Source organism: Corapipo altera, unplaced genomic scaffold (genome assembly GCF_003945725.1).
Source record: "Corapipo altera isolate COAL_440 unplaced genomic scaffold, ASM394572v1 271, whole genome shotgun sequence".
Taxonomy (NCBI): domain Eukaryota; kingdom Metazoa; phylum Chordata; class Aves; order Passeriformes; family Pipridae; genus Corapipo; species Corapipo altera.
The window spans coordinates 2,860,724-2,878,054 of NW_020884935.1; the positions used below are offsets into that span (position 1 = coordinate 2,860,724).

At 43.4% G+C, this 17,331-nt stretch overlaps 1 protein-coding gene across 4 annotated transcripts; it reads left to right on the forward strand.

Moving 5' to 3' along the window:
* Positions 1–2,677: 2,677 nt before the first annotated feature.
* GGNBP2 (gametogenetin binding protein 2) lies at positions 2,678–16,725 on the forward strand. Of its 4 annotated transcripts, none has more exons than XM_027660300.1 (13): positions 2,678–2,799; positions 4,529–4,782; positions 5,613–5,711; positions 7,989–8,150; positions 8,237–8,350; positions 10,285–10,494; positions 11,546–11,720; positions 13,189–13,383; positions 13,934–14,084; positions 14,378–14,503; positions 14,582–14,733; positions 15,119–15,367; positions 16,050–16,725. In XM_027660300.1, the coding sequence occupies exons 1-13, from the start codon at positions 2,719–2,721 to the stop codon at positions 16,251–16,253; spliced, it is 2,172 nt and encodes a 723-aa protein (XP_027516101.1). In that variant the 5' UTR covers positions 2,678–2,718; the 3' UTR covers positions 16,254–16,725. The 4 variants fall into 4 exon arrangements, with proteins under 4 accessions (XP_027516101.1, XP_027516102.1, XP_027516103.1 ...); XM_027660301.1 differs by having other exon boundaries at positions 10,285–10,488; XM_027660302.1 differs by lacking the exon at positions 7,989–8,150.
* Positions 16,726–17,331: the final 606 nt, after the last annotated feature.

Consider the following 17,331-nt stretch of genomic DNA (forward strand, 5'->3'; position numbering starts at 1 on the left):
GAAAGGACCTTTGCTGTATTTTAGTTTTGATAATTTGAATGGTGGCATATTATTAATTTACCAAACATCATCACTGTTTATGTCATCTCTGTCAACTGTGCTTATACATGAGGCAAAGTTTCCCCCACAGTTGTCCAGAACAGTATCTATCTGTCCTAAAGGGATTTGTGACCTGGAAAACCCAACACTGTGCAGGAGTAGTATAAATTTGTGGTTTTGGGTGTCTGAGTCACCCAAAGTTATTTTGCCCATCCATTCCCCATGGAGTTATAAGCTCTTGGATTTCTCTCTCTTTTATTTTATTTTCCTTGGACTCCCTAGTAAAAATTACCCATTAGCTTGTGTCACGTAGACTTGCCATGCTGTTGTTACCTTTGTGGTGTGTAAGAGGTTGAGAAAGAGAGAAAATTCAGCTGTACCAGGCACAGACAGATGTCTTCAGCAGGCCTAAAATTCCATTTGTGGTTTGGTCCTGGAATTTTAACGCCAGGCCCAAACTCTGTGTAATTGCACTGTGTTGTTACTGTCCTGCTGCTTTTTACACTGTCCTTGTGATTGAAAGGCTCCTCCAGCTGTAAATCAGTTTTGTATCCACCTGGAGGAGAGGCATTTATGCAAGTGCAAGTCATCCTTACCATGAAGAAATCTTATCTCGGGTCCATTTTTTTCCCCCCATTATTATTGTTACAAAGTGCTTGGGTTTCTAGGTGGTTTCTGAAGGCTTTTGTTAAATAAATCTGCAGAAGCAAGTGAATGAACTCTCAGCTTCCTTGTCTGCCATCTATAATTTATTTTTAAAATCCTTAATGAGAACTAGGCATGGAGCTGTCTTTGAAACAGAATTTTGCACCTGCAGCACTATCTGTAGAAAAATAGTGGTTATTGGTAGTAACTGGCTTCTGTTGACTTCATTTAAATAACAAATGTTACAAGTAGAGGGACTAACCTGTATGTTAGTCAGCTGGAAGACTTAATCTTAGCTTTAAATCTAGAATCAGTGGTTGTAAATTAGGAGTGAATGGCCAGAGTGCTCTTAAGCTTTGTAGTAGCACAGCAAGCAGTTGAGGTGCAGTGAGATACTCAATGGGTTGTTCACCACCACCACACTGCTCAGCTCCTTCTGGCTCAGCTAGAAATGAAAGGAGGTTTGAATATTGAACCCTTTTCATTTCTTAAGCAGCTTTTATGATTTCTAGGAGGCATTCCATTTGATGTGGTATTATGGGATTTTTTTTTTCCTTCCAGTTCAGGGTGTGATGGTGGTTGATGTTTAACCACTTAATAAAATCTCAGCAGACACATGAATTAATTTAGCCTTTGATTCTTTCGCTCTGTTGTACAAAATACCTGAGGGTGTTGTCTGATAGTGGGAGATGAAGGTGAGGGGGGGAAAATAGGCAGATTTATCTCTTGCCTCTCTGTTATTAGCAGATAGAGCTTTTACTTTTGCTTGTAGCTCATGCCCCACAGAAACACCAAATTAACAGGGTAGGAAACCTGTAATTCTGCAGCAGAAACTGGTGCTGCTGCTTCGTGTGGATGGATCAGGGGCAAGGGAGGCTGGAAGGGAAATGCATGAGGGGTTGGAGTTGGCACTGCCTGCCCTGCACGAAGATAAGGCAGCTGTGCTGATGCTCAGATTCTGGCACAGGGGAGATCAAAATCCTGCCTCGCTTTCTGCCCCCAGAGAATCGGAGTTTATTTTGGAGCAGAGCTGAGGGCCTGTGAGAGTGTGAGTGTGTGAGTTCTCTGGAGGTAGGGGTGGCACTTAGGCAGCCAGCAGGGACTTCTGCCTTAACTGGGCAGCTGAGGGAAGGTGGAGGGAGCAAAAGGGGTGAATCAGGCAATTTGGGTTGCTGTTGGTCAGTATTAGTTATTCACCCAAGTTGTCTTTTGTCTCTGGGATTTTAAAGGGAACTTTCATTGTTCATATTGACAAATTCTCTGTTTCTCAGCTTGGACAAGAACATACCTAAGCCAGGCTTTACATGTTTTTCTAGTTGCTTTCATTTTACTCCACACTTGCACAGTTGGATTTTCACCTGAAAATTATTTTACTGATTTCTGCCCCTCTCCAGGAAAGTGCCCTCTTTGTTTCTCAGTAATTTGATAAGAAATATTATTAATTACTTGCAAGTAATCACATTGTTCTGTAGGCTTAACATTTTACTCTGAGCCTCTTGAGAGTTGCAGCTGCAATCACACAAAACAAACTATGCCTTGGAGTACCTTGTTGGGTTAATATGGTTTTAAATTAGCCTTTGGAGGAGTCGACTCTGTCATTAAATTATTGTGGCTGTTTCTTCATAGCTTTATAAATTCACTTTGGCTGTTGGATGCATTTGGATCTCAGTGTGTTGGAGTATGTTATTTTTAAAAACTGAAACAGGGTCTCAAGCCATGTAGATAATAATATAAATTCTGATGGTCCATTTAGCAACTTTTGCTTTCCCTCTGACAGCTATTTAAGAGTTGCCATTTATAAACTACCTCTAGAACATTGTATTAATGAAATATTTATTACTTTGCTGGGACATTTACTATCTTAAACAGTTACTTTTATCCTTTCCCAAGCTCCAATAATCATGTGAAAAGTGTGAGCATTTAACATCATTTTTGTCTTATTTCTCCCAAGAAAGTAAAACAACTAATGTTCTGTGTTTGGCTTTTTTTTTTTCTGAAAGCTCTTTTTGAACTTTTTTTCCTCTCTTTTTACAGATGGTGATGGAATTTCCTGATAATGTGCTGAACCTCGATGGACACCAGAATAACAGTGCACAATTAAAACAGTTCATTCAGGTAAATACATGCTCCTGAATGTATGTTTTTTTAAGAAGAGGTATTTTTACTTTCCTTGGGTTTGTGCTTTTGCTTCTCAGGAGGTTGTGACTCCTGGAGTGACTTAAGACACGTCAGCACCCGTGAGCAATCCCGTGGTGGAACCCAAAGTGCACTGGGTTCTTTTGTTCCCTGGATTTCACAGCATTTATTACAGGTTGTCCTTTCAGGAGGACTGAAAACTTACCATGGAAACTACACTTTCTAAATACATTTTGATTCTTATTTTCCTAACTGGTTTTGAACTGCTTTTTCAAGTGGAAGTGGGCATTGCTTAAGGTTGAGTTCCTGTGATTGGTGCCGTGCCAGGGTAGAATTCACGTGCCAGTTTATACTTTATATGTAGTTGAGTAGTGAGAGATGGTTTTGTGGTACCCCTGGAGCTTTAATAATAGAAATAAAAGTACAGCCCTGGAACACCTGTAGCAGCTGCAGGACTGTGCCCTTGGTGTCCAGAGGAGCAGCCCCGTTGCTGCTCTGCAGTTGCACGTCCTCTCTCGTGGTTTGCCAGCATGTGCTGCATGTCAGACAGAGCTGTGTTGTGAAAATAGCTCACTCCTGCTTTGCTGTGACTGGTGCCATTAATTACAGGAAAGAGGATTATTGCACAGTGATATTGCTTGTCAGATGATTTGATGGGCCTGCCTCCAGGAGCACAAACCTTAAATGTTACCTGGTGATAGCTCTATTTTCATAATGTGTTACATAAAAGGAGCTGAAAATATTTTCTCTTTTCAGCTGATGTATTGACATGTTCCATGGGTTTGATGAGTTCTCTCATGTTGTGGGGCCTTTTCTTTCTTTCCCCAGAAGTTGTGACAAGGCATTTCTGCACTGGGAGTGTTTTGAGTGGTGTGATGTGACAATAATACAGAAAATATTATTGTGGCAGAACGTTCCCTGTGCAGATCCAACTGTGCTTTGTGCAGCCAGGGCAAAGTGACCCTCAGTCAATAAATACACTGACAGGATTCTGCTCTGACAGATGATGTTGGGAAGTGCCAGTGGTGCTGACAGCCCAGGTGTAAATGTGTGTGTTGGTGTGTGAGGAAGGGACTCTCTCTTCTGCAGAGCTGTGCTAGTGGCAGTTCAGTGTTGATGGAACAGCAGTGAGAAGGACTGGAAGGGTATGTGCTTTTTTATGTGTGCCTGGATGTGTTTGACAGGGGGACCAGGAGACACATCTACAATTGTTTATCGATGTCAGCAATATTAGAAGGTGTTGTCTTTAATGTTCTATGAATAGCACACGTGGAGTGTTCAGTACTGAAGTAGAATGTTTCACCCTGAGCAGTAATGTGTGCTTTCTTTGGTTTCAGCTGTTAGAATTGGAATGGGAGCTGGCATTTAGTCTTCCAGGAAAAATATTGTTAAATTGTCTTGGTCTGAGCAGAACAAGTTGTAAATGAGACTTCCATAAATGCCAGCGAATCCATGAATTTCCTTTCTATGTGCCAAAGATGAGCGTGAGAGTAGAAGATGAAAACTCGTGAAACCCTTTCCTAAAACATCTGTGCTGAGGTGGAGAGAGAGGGTTTCGCGATGGGAGCGGGGAGACGCGACGTTTATCCCGCAGCAGCACTGGCTGGTCGGAGCGGGAGGAGGAGGAGGAGGAAACAAGAGGAGGAAAATATTCTGTGCCTGTTTGTTTTTTTTTTTTTTAATGCTGGCCCGTGTGGCTGTGTTGCAGAGACACAGCATGCTGAAGCAGCAGGACCTGAACATTGCCATGATGGTGACGTCGCGGGAGGTCCTGAGCGCCCTTTCCCAGCTGGTGCCGTGCGTGGGCTGTCGGCGCAGCGTGGAAAGGCTCTTCTCCCAGCTCGTGGAATCTGGGAATCCAGCGCTGGAGCCCCTCACAGTGGGGCCAAAGGGGGTTCTCTCCGTGACTCGCAGCTGTATGACTGATGCAAAGAAGCTTTATACACTCTTCTATGTGCATGGGTGAGTGTCTTGGGACTGCCCAGGGCGTTCCTGCCCGGGGGAGAGGAAGGCTGCTGGCTGTGCATTTGTCTGTGCTGCCTTCCTGGGGACACTAAATTGTCACATGTTGCATCTTAGAGTACATCCTTGTCATAGAATCAGCTGGGTTAGAAGGGACCTCTGAGATCATCAAGTCCAACTCTTGATCCACTACTGCTGTGGTTGCTAGACCATGGCACTAAGTGCCACATCCAGTCTTGTCTTAAAAACCTCCTTGTCTTTTATATCCACGTTAAACTGGTTATTGCCTAAACTGGGAAAAAAGCAAACCCAAAACTTAATCTTTCGTATCACCAGTTGCAATGCCATGATGGCAGTTAAAAGATACCAGTATTTAAATATTGGCATCTATAAATATAAATATATTCAGCCATTAATCTGACACAGACACTGTGGGGTTTTCATGGTGTCTGGAAGAAGAATGATTGTTTGCCTCGCTACTTGGCATGGAAAAAATAAAAGAAAACAAATTAATTAATACCTGCCCACCAAAACTTTCTGTTCTTGGGTAGGAAGGTAACCCTGAGAAAGTGAAACCTTCTGGGTTTGGTGAGCACAATAAATAGCCCCAGTGCCATTAGTTTCTCAGCTGTCAGCAGAGCAAACAGTGAGTGCTCAACACGCTGTGCCTTGGCCTTCCAGTTGGCTTCAGCTCCTTCTTCTTGCTCCAGTGAGCAGGAAAAGTAGGAGAGGTTAGTGCAGAGCTGAGGAGATGGAGATCTGGAGAGCAAGGTAGTGTAAGAACAAGTGCTTCCCAGAATCCTAAGCTGGTTACATTTCTTTTTCCATAGGTCCAAACTGAATGACATGATTGATGCAATTCCCAAAAGTAAGAAGAACAAGAGATGTCAGCTACACTCCCTGGACACACACAAACCAAAACCTTTGGGGTGAGTTCTCATTCAATCTCAAATATTTTAAGGAACCAAGGTATTGATGATAATTTATTTTTAAGCATTGAGATCAGTTCTTACATGATGATCTGTTTGCCAGAGTTAGCTGGATTATAGCAGACCCAAATGGGGGAGAGGAAGAGAAGCACCAGGAGTTTTGGGTATGCTCAGGGCACGGGTGGCTTCTGCACTGTGATGGAAAGACAAACTGGTTTTTATGCTCTAGACCAAAAGGATTGATCAGCAGATTTTCTCACATGGAGGTGAAAGAGTACATGCTAACCAAATATACATCATTTTGCTTGGGATTATTAAAAATGCCTTGCACAACTGTTAATCAAGGGCTTTATTGTGGTCGGGTGCAGGGTTAAAACTGGGACTCAATAAAATGTGTTTTCTCAAAATGTGACAGCATGTTTTGAATACACCACTGAAAAATATGTATATATGCCAACTGGTTTACCAGAAAAACACTCCCTGTAAATCTGTTGTGGATTTTGGAAGTGGTGTTTTTTTGTTTGGTTTGGGTTTTTTTGTTGTTTGTTGTTTTTTTTTTTAATAACATGATGACCAATAAATTGGGCTCTTGTCCTTGGCTGGAGTGTCTGGACCTTTTTTAGTCAGTTGTGTTCTGCTCCTGGTTGAGTGTACAACCTGTGAAAGTTGGTTTCCAGTTACAGGACATGTGTTTTTCTATGCAGATTTGAGTCTCTTTGGGTTCAGTTAAATCCCCTGGGATACCAGGGATGTGGAATTTGACACTGGATTTTTGCTTGTGCTCCCTCAGCACAGTGGTAACTAATAATTATCTCCTATTATATTTTGGTTTACAGGCCTTTCATATAATTAGTTTAAAGCTTAAGTTACACAGGATCATGAAGGTATAGGGGTATATATTTTTTTTTTTTAATAAAGCAAATTCATAGCATTATGAGAGTGGGTTTTGGTTTTTTTTTCCTTATCTTTAATAAGTTTAATCTTTTCTGTGTGAGAACACACGCCGTGGAACCCACAGTTGGTATTTTGGGCACAGCAGAACAGTTCTCCAACTGAATGAATAGAGAGGAGAGCTCTGCCTTTATTTCCTCAATTCATACTGGAATAAATCCCCTTAGTGTTTTGGATGCAGATTAATAGGGAATATGTGGAAGAGCAGTATTTTATTATAGTGCAAGGAAAACTTTGAGCTTTCTCAGGTAACGTGGCTCGTGGGCCATCAGGGTGGTTTGCTAAAGAAACATGACTTGCACTCCCTTGCTCAGTCAAACCCCTTTGTGCTGGGCAGAAGTGCCCAGGGTGTATCAGCACTGATATTTCTCCAAACAAATCTTCCTGCAAGTGGCACAAACCCGCTGCAGCAGAGCCGTGGAGGCATCCAAGGGAATTGTCTCACGGAACAAACCTTATTTATCAACGTAGAGCTACTGCTCCACTTCTGTGCAGGAAGCTCTTTCAGATGAGTCGCATCTGTTGGGCATTTCACACACACAAAAAGGGCTTTGAGTTGTAATTGTGTGTTTAATTAGAGGGGTTATGTAACCAGCTAATTCCACTCGAGGGTTGCTTGACGTGCTCAGTTCCAGTGTCCCTGGGTCGTGGCTGCTCGGTGCCATTTGGGGCTCAGGAGCATTTTAAACCCTCAGAAATGCAGGCCCTGTGCTCTGGTAAACGAGATCACAGCATATACAAGTACTCCAGTGAGGAAATAGAGGTGCTTCCTCCCATTTTCCTGCTGTGTTGTGTCCATCCATGAGCTCACACAGAAGTGATGAAGTGTCGAGTGTAGACAAGCCTGTGAGTAAACATAACATGGGATTTAAAGTTTGTTCTTTGCTCTATAATGTGCTTTTAGCTTATCCAATAACTTTGTTAAGTTATTTTGGTATTTTTCTGGCAAATTAGTGAAATTTAATATAGGGTGTTTTATGGTTTTTTTAATGATCGTAGACGTGTGGAATTTGGTTTTTTTTCTTTTGCTTTTTTCTTTTATTATTTCAGTGAATTATCTTATGAAATTTAATCTTAAAACTTATGTATGCTTAAAGTAATATTTTGAAACATTACTGCTGGTTTTCAACTGTAACTTTAAAAAGTCGTGATGAGTCTGGATTATAAACATGGACAGCAAAATTTTGCATCTCATGTCTGACCCAGACTTTCTTAGAAGTTAAGGCTTAACCTGTAGAGAATTCAAAGTAAATTAAGGAACACAGCAGCATTTTCATAGGATTTGCTTAGGAAAAATAACTAGTTCATAATATATATATGTTATAGGTCTGAAAAATGTTTGGTAATACTATGTGACAGTGAAGGGAGCAGTAACAGACTCAGTACAAAGAAATTAAAAGCAGTTAAAAGTAGAGAAGACAGGAGGAGGAGGAAAGAGAGCAAGTGTAGCATCATTTTCTGCTATGGACCTTCCCAGGGAGCAGTCAGGTAAACCAAAGAGGCTTTGCTTTGCTTCTTTCCTAACCCCCCCCAGGATAATGTGCAGCCTTTTGTCTCCTCTGATTGTTTTGCAGGGGCTGTTGGATGGATGTGTGGGAGCTCATGTCCCAGGAATGCAGGGATGAAGTAGTTTTAATCGACTCTAGTTGTCTTCTAGAAACATTAGAAACCTACCTACGAAAACACAGGTATGTGAAAGGAACAGAGGGTTCCTTTTCAGCAAGACATCTGCAGTTTAAAAAAATGCTATAAGTATGTGATAAGTGTGTTCACACAGTGTTTAAATGCGTGGAGGATTCTTATGCCAGCCTTTTAAAACTGAAGATCTCAGCTTGGTGGTGACAGGGGACCCTGCAGGTTGCACTGGGGCAGTGGATGAGACAAAGATGGTGAAATGTTCTTTTGTGTTTTACCTGTTGCTCCAGGTTATGGTGGTGGAAATGTGGAGACCTCAGGTGAAGTCATAGCTGCTTGTCTTCATTATTTTGGTTAGGATTAATTTACAATTTAGTGTGTTAAAACTGTGTATATTCATTCACTCTTTCACAAGTAGCCCACTCTAGGATTATGCTCTTAGGCTTTCAGGGAGTATGTGCCCGTTCAGCAGCAGATTTTAGGCTTGGTGTTGCCTGTAAATCACTGTTCTAAACCAGTTGTTTATGACTTGCAGTGCTGGTGCTGTTAAGTCTCTCTTGCAGGGCAGAAATAAGCCACTAAATTATAGTTGCATGTGTGCAGTAGCTGCTGTGCTGATTAAAAAGTTTTCGTTTCCAGCAATCTCAAGGTTCTGATATGAACTGTGGGGGCACAGATGGGTGTGGGGGTGGCGGTGCTGTGGAAATAACACTTTGGAAACAAAATAACTTTAATCTCCTGTGACATTAAACAGGGCTTTGGCAGCGTTCCTGCTGCTAACCTGCAATAATATTGCTGTTTTCTTTGCTTTCACCACCGAAACTAGGCAGGTACCGTAGTTCTGTCACACAGCAAAGTGTGTTTGACTTGGTGTTGTCAAGCTGGACACACTAGGAAAGGGAAAAACACCATCCAGGGCTGGCATGGAGAGCCAGTTCTTCAAGCTGAAATGTGAGCAGCTTGTCTGACTTGCATTTTTAGAGTAAAGCAGCAAGAGGTTTTGTAGCTTCTTGAAGGTTACTCCGCTTATAAGATAGAATGAGCTTAATTTGGTTGCATTTTAATTATAACAGACCTTAATAACTGTGCTCTTCTCACACATGAGCTGTCACGTGTTTAAAATGAATGTGTGGTGTTATAAATAAACCTTGTTTGGCTATCAGCACAGTAATCTAATAATTCAAAATATGCTTAAAGGTGTTTGTAGTGGAAACAAATACTGCTCTTGTACAGCAGGGGCAACAGAGGAAACTTATTTCTTATCACTTGAGTACACTTTAAATAATTGCTGTAAGATAACTTGGAGTGTGTTCCTTGAGAGGCATTTTGTCCTGACTTGTACTAAGGATTCAGCTTGTTCACTGTTAGATCTTTGAATGAAGGTGGAATTGCATATCCATATCCATGTAGGAACTTCTTCATATTGACAATTAGCTTACCTTTTGCTTTGGAGCATGAAAGCTTTGATACCCAGACTTTTATATACGGTAGGAGGGATAATTCATACAGGCAATTTATTACAGAATCCCAGAATGTGCTGAGCTGGGGGGACCCACCAGGATCATCCAGTCCAACCCTCAGCCCTGCACAGGCCCATCCCCAAGGGTCACCCCCTGTGCCCCAGAGGATCATCCAAACCCTCCTGGAGCTCTGGCAGCCTTGGGGCTGTGCCCACTGCCCTGGGGAGCCTGGGCAGTGCCCAACCAGCCTCTGGGGGAAGAACCTTTCCCTGAGATCCAACCTGACCCTGCCCTGACACAGCTCCAGCCATTCCCTCATGTCCTGTCCCTGGTCCCCCCAGAGCAGAACTCAGTGCCTGCCCCTCCTCTGCCCCTCTGGAGGAACTTCTAACTGCAGTTACAACCAAAATCTTGTTATTTTCCCATTTGAAGTGACACAAAGCTCCCGTGCCCCCGTTGGAGCGGGGTCAGCCGGTCGGTCGGGTCCCCGCTGGGACAGGAGCTCAGCTGTGCTGTGCTTCCCCCAGGTTCTGCACTGACTGCAAGAACAAGGTGCTGCGTGCCTACAACATCCTGATCGGGGAGCTGGACTGCAGCAAGGAGAAGGGTTACTGTGCTGCCCTGTACGAGGGGCTGCGCTGCTGCCCCCACGAGCGCCACATCCACGTGTGCTGCGAGACCGACTTCATCGCCCACCTCCTGGGGAGGGCTGAGCCCGAGTTCGCAGGAGGGTATGAGTATGTAATTGGCTAGAGTGGGCTATCTAGCGCTTTGCTTCTTTATTTTATCCTTCAATGTCTTTTGCCAAAGTGGTTTTTTGTGCCTCCTCGCTGCGCGATGAACCCGTGACTGTGAATGTTGGGAGACTCTGGAGGTGGCTCTTCGAAGTAGCTGAGGTTTCATCTGTGCTTTTTGACTTTCAAAGTGCATTTAAAGAAAGGAATTGCCCAGTGTCTCCTGGTTCATTGTTCACTGCTTGTCCATTGGGGTGTTCAAATATGCGAAATAGAAAGACAACCTTGGTTGACAGTTCTGCCAAATGCCAAGAGTTCAGGTTACTTTTGCTGCCATTTTTGTATTATGGTGCTTTCTGAACCTGTTTTAGCATCTTAAAATCTCCCAGTGAAAAGTACAGTTCTGAGCTCAGTATCATAGAATGGTTTGGGTTGGAAGGGACGTAAAAGATCCTTAAAAGAGACCTTGCTAGTTCCAACCCCAATACCTTTAAAGCTCAGTCACAACTGTTTAATTAAGAGGGTCAATCCTTTTATAGTGATTTTCCCTCAGTAGATGATAGATTGAACAGATTGAGAGATAATGGATTGACAATGAACAGATTAATACTGAAATGTTTTTGCTTTGTACGGTAAGTAACATATAAAACTTCTTTGTGTGTTTATCCAACTTCAGTTAACTGATGGTGAAATATTTGCTGCAAACTCAATGCAAATTTTAGGAAACAAAAGAATGACAAATTAAAACTGGCATTAAAACTGCTGCTCTCTCCTGGTAAGGCCAGGGACTGATGGGGTGACTCCTGAAGTCCGAGGTGGGAAGGCACAGAGCTGTTCACCAGCACAGTGAGCCCGTCAGGAGCTCAGTGGTGGCTTTGACCTGGTCCTTTCTATTTTGCATCCGCATGTGGCACAGCAGAGCCAGGGCCAGAGGCTGCTCGTGCCAACAGAACCTGCAGCTGCACCCAAACCCACACAGCAGCCACTGCTCTGATCCCTGGGTTGGCTTCCAGCTGCTTTAACAAGGCTGTGCTTTGGTTCCACTCCCGTGCAGGCGCAGGGAGAGGCACGCCAAGACAATAGACATCGCCCAGGAGGAGGTGCTGACCTGCCTGGGCATCCACCTCTACGAGAGGCTGCACCGGATCTGGCAGAAGCTGCGGGCTGAGGAGCAGACGTGGCAGATGCTCTTCTACCTGGGGGTCGATGCTCTGCGCAAGAGCTTCGAGGTAAATCGAGTTTTATCTGACTTATCGAGCTCCATTTTCACTGCAGTCCTTTTTTTCTGCTTTCTCCCCATGTTAGGCTTCAAGGGTGTTGCAGTGACTCCCTCGTCGAGTTGTGTGACATCCCTGCACAGCACAGCTGTGTTCTCATGTGAAATCTGCTGGAATGGAAAAGATTGAGCCTTGCTTTTACTTTCAAGCTGCATGTTGTAGTACACTGAGCCTTCTGTGTTTTTAATTCACAGTTATTTCTGTGTTCTATGTGATGGCGTTTAAAGTAGGTCAGGTTGCAGCACTTTTTATTTGGTTTATGAGTAAAACTGGAGGATGTGCCTTTGAATTACAGACATGATTGTTAACTCCTGCATTCCATGTGTTCCAAATGCACTCTGTGACATCTTGAGGTTCAGACAGAACTCCATGTGGTTCCTTTAACATATACCAGTAGTTCATATTAATCAATAATTGGTATGACAGATTTTTTTTTGTTACCTTTATCTTCCCTTCATAATGACTGTTCTTTCTCAAAACTTCTAAAACATCAGAGAAGGAGGAAGAAAATCAGTTTGGGAACGGTCATAGTGGAACCATAAACTAGTTCTTGGAGGTTTTTTACAAGTAATTTGTTTTTTAAATACTAAAAATGATATGGAAGTTGCCTTGGACTGGGAATGCTTCAGCATTTGTGTCAGGTTTTGCCTTGGTGGGGTTTTAAACTAGTAAAGTATGGAGCTGAAAATCCACTGACATTGTAAAATTCAGGGAATTTTACTGGTATGCAAGGATGGCTGTGAATTTGAAATACAGAACTTATGTGGGGCTCTTTTCTAAGCTGGGTAGGAATGATGTGGGCTCATTTTGGCTAAAGGAATTTCCAGAGTGATTTGGGGGAAAAAAAACCCCAAAACAAAACCAAGCCCTCTGAATTTGTTTTTATCTCTGTAAGAGCATCAATCCAGAATAGTTGACTGGTTTAATTATATTCTGTTAACTCTGTACCTAGATGTGGCATTATGATATTTGTTCTAAATTTAGTATTAAGGAACTTAATTAGATACTTGCTATATTTTGAGATACACCTACACTTCAGGTTGGACTGCCTAGGAAATGAGTAGATTTTTCACTGCTTACCCTGGAATTCTGTACCAGTAGTTCTGATGTGGCTTTTTTGTGCTGCTGTGTTAAATAATCAGAGTATCTACCACGTAAACAGATCCCAAAATGCATAAAATTCAGCAGCTTTTCACTGAAAATTGTGAATCTGGGCCATAAGTGAAACACAGAGCTCCTCCATGGAAATATCTTCAGCAGTCTGAACAGAGGGAATAAATCTGGATGGGCATTTTTCTTCTGTAGTCAAGGGTTGTGTTGCTGGGACTTCATGACTGGCTGCTTTCCTCCTCCTTTTTTATAAATGTAAAAGCTTGAATTGTGATAACTGCTATAAATAGATCTAACCTCTTGCAAACAGATGGCTGTGGAAAAAGTGCAAGGTATTAGTCGATTGGAACAGCTCTGTGAAGAATTTTCAGAAGAAGAAAGAGTGAGAGAGCTGAAACAAGAGAAGAAACGCCAAAAACGGAAGAACAGACGGAAAAATAAGTGTGTGTGTGAGATCCCTGCTCCTCTGCAGGCAACAGAAGAGAAGGAAATCAATCAGGCAAAGGTAAACGGGGCTTTCAGGTGCTTCATTCATCAGATCTCTGTTCATGGTGGGATTCTTGAGAGGTTTTTACTGTATTTTGGGAACTAGTTTGGGTTACTGGTGGAATTTAAAACTTTTTCAGATCAGTACAGTCTTTGTAAAGTGGTTACCTGGAACTCCTCAGCTTTTGGGGGCTTGGGGTTTCTTTTTTTAAATCCTAAATCTGGGGTTTAGCTTATGCCAGAATATTTTTCAACTATAACTCCTTCAAGATCACTTAATACAGGAAATCAAATGCTACTTGTAGACAATTCCCATTGAACTTTTGGAGAGGAGGAAGCTTTAATTGACTAAGTGCAGCTATTATCCAGGATATGTTGACTGAACTTAGTTGACTGTAGGTCAGATTACTGTAGGAAAGTTGGTTGGAATTTGTTTAGTTGTCCTGTGTTTGTGAAGAATTAGAGGCAATGCTGTTATCAGTCGGTGCCAGCTGGTTTTTGTTGTGGAAGGAGTGTCCTTTGCAAAGCTGCTTTCAGTGCCTGCAAGTGTGTTTTGTTTGTGTTTTAAGGAGAACTCCAGCTTCACAGAAAGCACTTGCAAAGCCTGTGGTAGCACCGAAGAAGCCAACAACTGTGTAGAAGTAATTGTTACTAATGAAAGCACCTCTTGCACTTGTCCTAGTAGTGGTACCCTATTAGGTTCACCTAAAATCAAGAAAGGTATGTTGATTGTTATTATTTTTCATTTTGAAAAAACTTTGCTTTTTAGGGGTAAACAGGGCTCAGCTGTTTTTAAAAACAATTGGGTTTTTGGAGAGATGCTCTAGTGGGAGGTTCCCTTGGTCTAGAGGAAGGTGTCCCTGCCCACGGCAGGAGGGTGGAATGAGACGATTTTTTAAGGTCCCTTCCAACCTGAACCAGTGTGGGATTCTATGAATTCCTTTTTGTAGAGGCATAACTAAAGAACATGCAGCAGTTCCTGTGGATGACAGTGATTTTTGGCCTTGCCTCAGGTTTATCTCCACACTGTACTGGCAGTGACTGTGGCTATTCATCGAGCATGGAGGGCAGTGAAACGGGGTCTCGGGAGGGGTCGGATGTGGCCTGCACCGAAGGCATCTGCAACCACGATGAAAATGGTAGGTTTGGGAAGAAGATAATAATGCTTTAGTGTCCCCAAAACTGCAGTAGCTTAGAATTAACATCTCCTTTTACAGGAGACGATCCCTGTGTCCATCGCTGCGACGACAAGGAGGAGGATGGGGACAGCTGTGTGGAATGCTGGGCTAACGCGGAAGAGAACAACACAAAAGGCAAAAACAAAAAGAAGAAAAAGAAAAGCAAAGCTTTGAAGTGTGAGAATGACCATGTAAGGACCATGGCTCTGCCAGATGCTTCTCTAAATGCTTAAGTTTGAAAGTAGTTACAGGAGGATTTTAAGTCTCGTTTGTGCTTAATGCTGAGAACGCGGTAACAGGGATCTCCTGTTCTCTCTCCATCCAAGTTTTGGAATTGAGGTCCTTCCTGGAGTAGGTTGTGGCGGAAAGAGTCTCTACTATAATCCTAAGCATGTGCACTTTTGCTCACTGTCAGTGAATTAACATCCCTGCCCATCCCAGGCACACATTTAAAAATACCTATCCTTGCTCTCCTTTGAACTCTTCCCCTTTTTCCCCTCTGCTCCCACCTGAAACTTGAATGTTCCGTATCGAATACCACGGGGTGGTTCATTCCAGGCTTGTTTTCCATTTCAGATTCAGAAACTTGGAAGCTGTCTGGCAGATCCAGGTACCAGAGAGACCTCAGGGAATCTCACGCACACAGAGTTCCATCGCGACAAGACCAAAGACACACACGCTGAGAGCTGCTGTAGCGCAGACAAAAGCAGCCAGCAGTTGCCTTGGTTTGAGCATATGAAAAACGTGTCACAGTTTGCAGAACCTACAGAAATGTCACTCGTTCCTGATACTGGAAAAGGTGCCAAAAGCTTAGTGGAACTCCTTGTAAGTAATGGCTCCCTTGGAGTTGGAGGTTGTAGCATCCTGCTTTAAGACTCGGGCGGAGGGTGAGGCTTAGAACTCAGATCCCACTGAGGAACTGTTGGACTCCCAGTGTTTGGTTTGTTTGCCTGGTGCACGTTCTCTGGGAAGTTTATGGCTGAAATGCTTTGCAGGGGAGGAGAAGTTGTCCCTGGAATGCAGTGGCAGAAGTGTTCATTGTCAAGGGTTGCATTATTCCATAACATGAAGTGGGTATTACTGCTGCCCTCAGGCCTCAAATGTTACTTCCCACTGCAGGCTCCTTGGACAGCTTTCTTCTATCTCCCTTTCCTTTCCATCTCCTTCCCCTTATTTAGATCCTTTCCTCTTTCTTCCCTCCCTTTTTCCTCTTTCTTACCTTCCCTTTTCCTCTTCCCCCTGCTTTTTTTCCCCTCTTCCCCCTCCTCCTTTTTTTTTTTTTTTTTCCTCTTTCTTTCCCCTCCTTTTCCCCCAAAAACCCTCAAACGAAAATCATCCTCTTCCAATGGAAATGTGAATGATTTCATGACTTTGTGGCTGCCTCTCACCCCAGGAAGCAGCAGAGTCCTGGGTGTGAGTTGGGTGGCTGCATGAGCCACGTGGGATTGGGGCTGTGTGTGTGCCCCCAGATGTGCTGCAGCTCTGAAATCCCTGTTCCCCTTCGCAGGACGAGTCCGAGTGCACTTCTGACGAGGAGCTGTTCATCTCCCAGGACGAGATCCAGTCCTTCATGGCAAACAACAAGTCTTTCTACAGCAACCGGGAGCAGTACCGGCAGCACCTGAAGGAGAAGTTCAACAAGTACTGTCGCCTCAACGACCACAAGGGGCCCGTCTGCAACAGCTGGCTGGCAACAGCTGGAGCCAACTGAGCCCGGTCCCCTCTCTGTCTGTCACTGAAACTCGAGATGACTACTGCGCCTTCTCCTTCCAGACTTAATTTAGTGACTTAACGGCAAAATTTTATCTTAAATTAATGTGATTCTTTTTTTCTTGGTTTTTTTTTTTCTTTTTTTTTTTTTTCCTCTGGGGGAGGCTGGTGGAGGTGATTTCCTTAATTTTGTTCTTTCTCCAGGCTTGTATCTTTAGTTGAGTAGCTGTGCAAGCCTCTCTTCTAATTTAAGCCATCTCTTTTCATTCAATGTTTCTCTTCCTGTGAGACTTACAAAGAAGCAAACTAGTGGCAAAGTAATGTTGTACCTATAATTCTGTACAGAATGACAAGGAGCTGAATATAAGATTTTACAAAGTAGACATCCATTTGCAAAATGTTTTGGATGTAATATGTTAAAGCGCAATGTGCAAAATTTAAATAAAGAATATTTATTAATATGCATAGTAAAAGTGGGTGTCTATATTTGTACTCTGAGCACTCCTTCCCAGCAGGAAGAATTCCTGGATGGCTGTGTGGAGGGGGGGTGTAAGGTGAGGGAACCTGGCCTGGGAAAGGACAGATCCTTGCAAAAAGCAGTGTGCCAGGCTCTGTGCTTTTTGAACAAAGGGAATCACCAACTCCCCCCCCTTTCTTCTTTCATAAATATCTGTATGTCAGACTTTTCGCAGCTTTGGGGGGGTTTTTTTGTTTCTATTAATCTGTTTCTTCGCAAGTCTCTGGGAATTACTTGAGCATCCCTGACCCTTGTGAGGGTGTTGACAGCACCTTCCCAGAGCTGCTCTGCCCTCTGCTCCCTCCACACCCGTTTTCTCCCTCCCCAGTCCCACACTCAGCTGGGGGTTGTTTGCAGGGTCTCTGCTCCATTGTCCATCCCTGCACCCGCAGGGCTGATTGGATAAAACAGATTGGATAAAACAGCCCAGGGTGTTTTTTGGGATGCAGGGCACTGGAACACAAAGCCCTTTGAGCTCTCTCCCACCCCAAACCTTTCCAGGGTAATTCTCATCTCCCGCGGGGGAGGCAAAGCCCAACCCAAACATTCCAGCCAGGCACGA

Excerpts from the sequence above, each read along its gene's own strand:
- GGNBP2 (XM_027660300.1), top strand. The coding sequence starts at position 2,719 with ATGGTGATGGAATTTCCTGATAATGTGCTGAACCTCGATGGACACCAG. Across the intron at positions 5,712-7,988 it reads CACAAACCAAAACCTTTGGG|GTCTGAAAAATGTTTGGTAA; the intron begins GTGAGTTCTCAT and ends TATATGTTATAG. Across the intron at positions 14,085-14,377 it reads TTCACCTAAAATCAAGAAAG|GTTTATCTCCACACTGTACT; the intron begins GTATGTTGATTG and ends GCCTTGCCTCAG.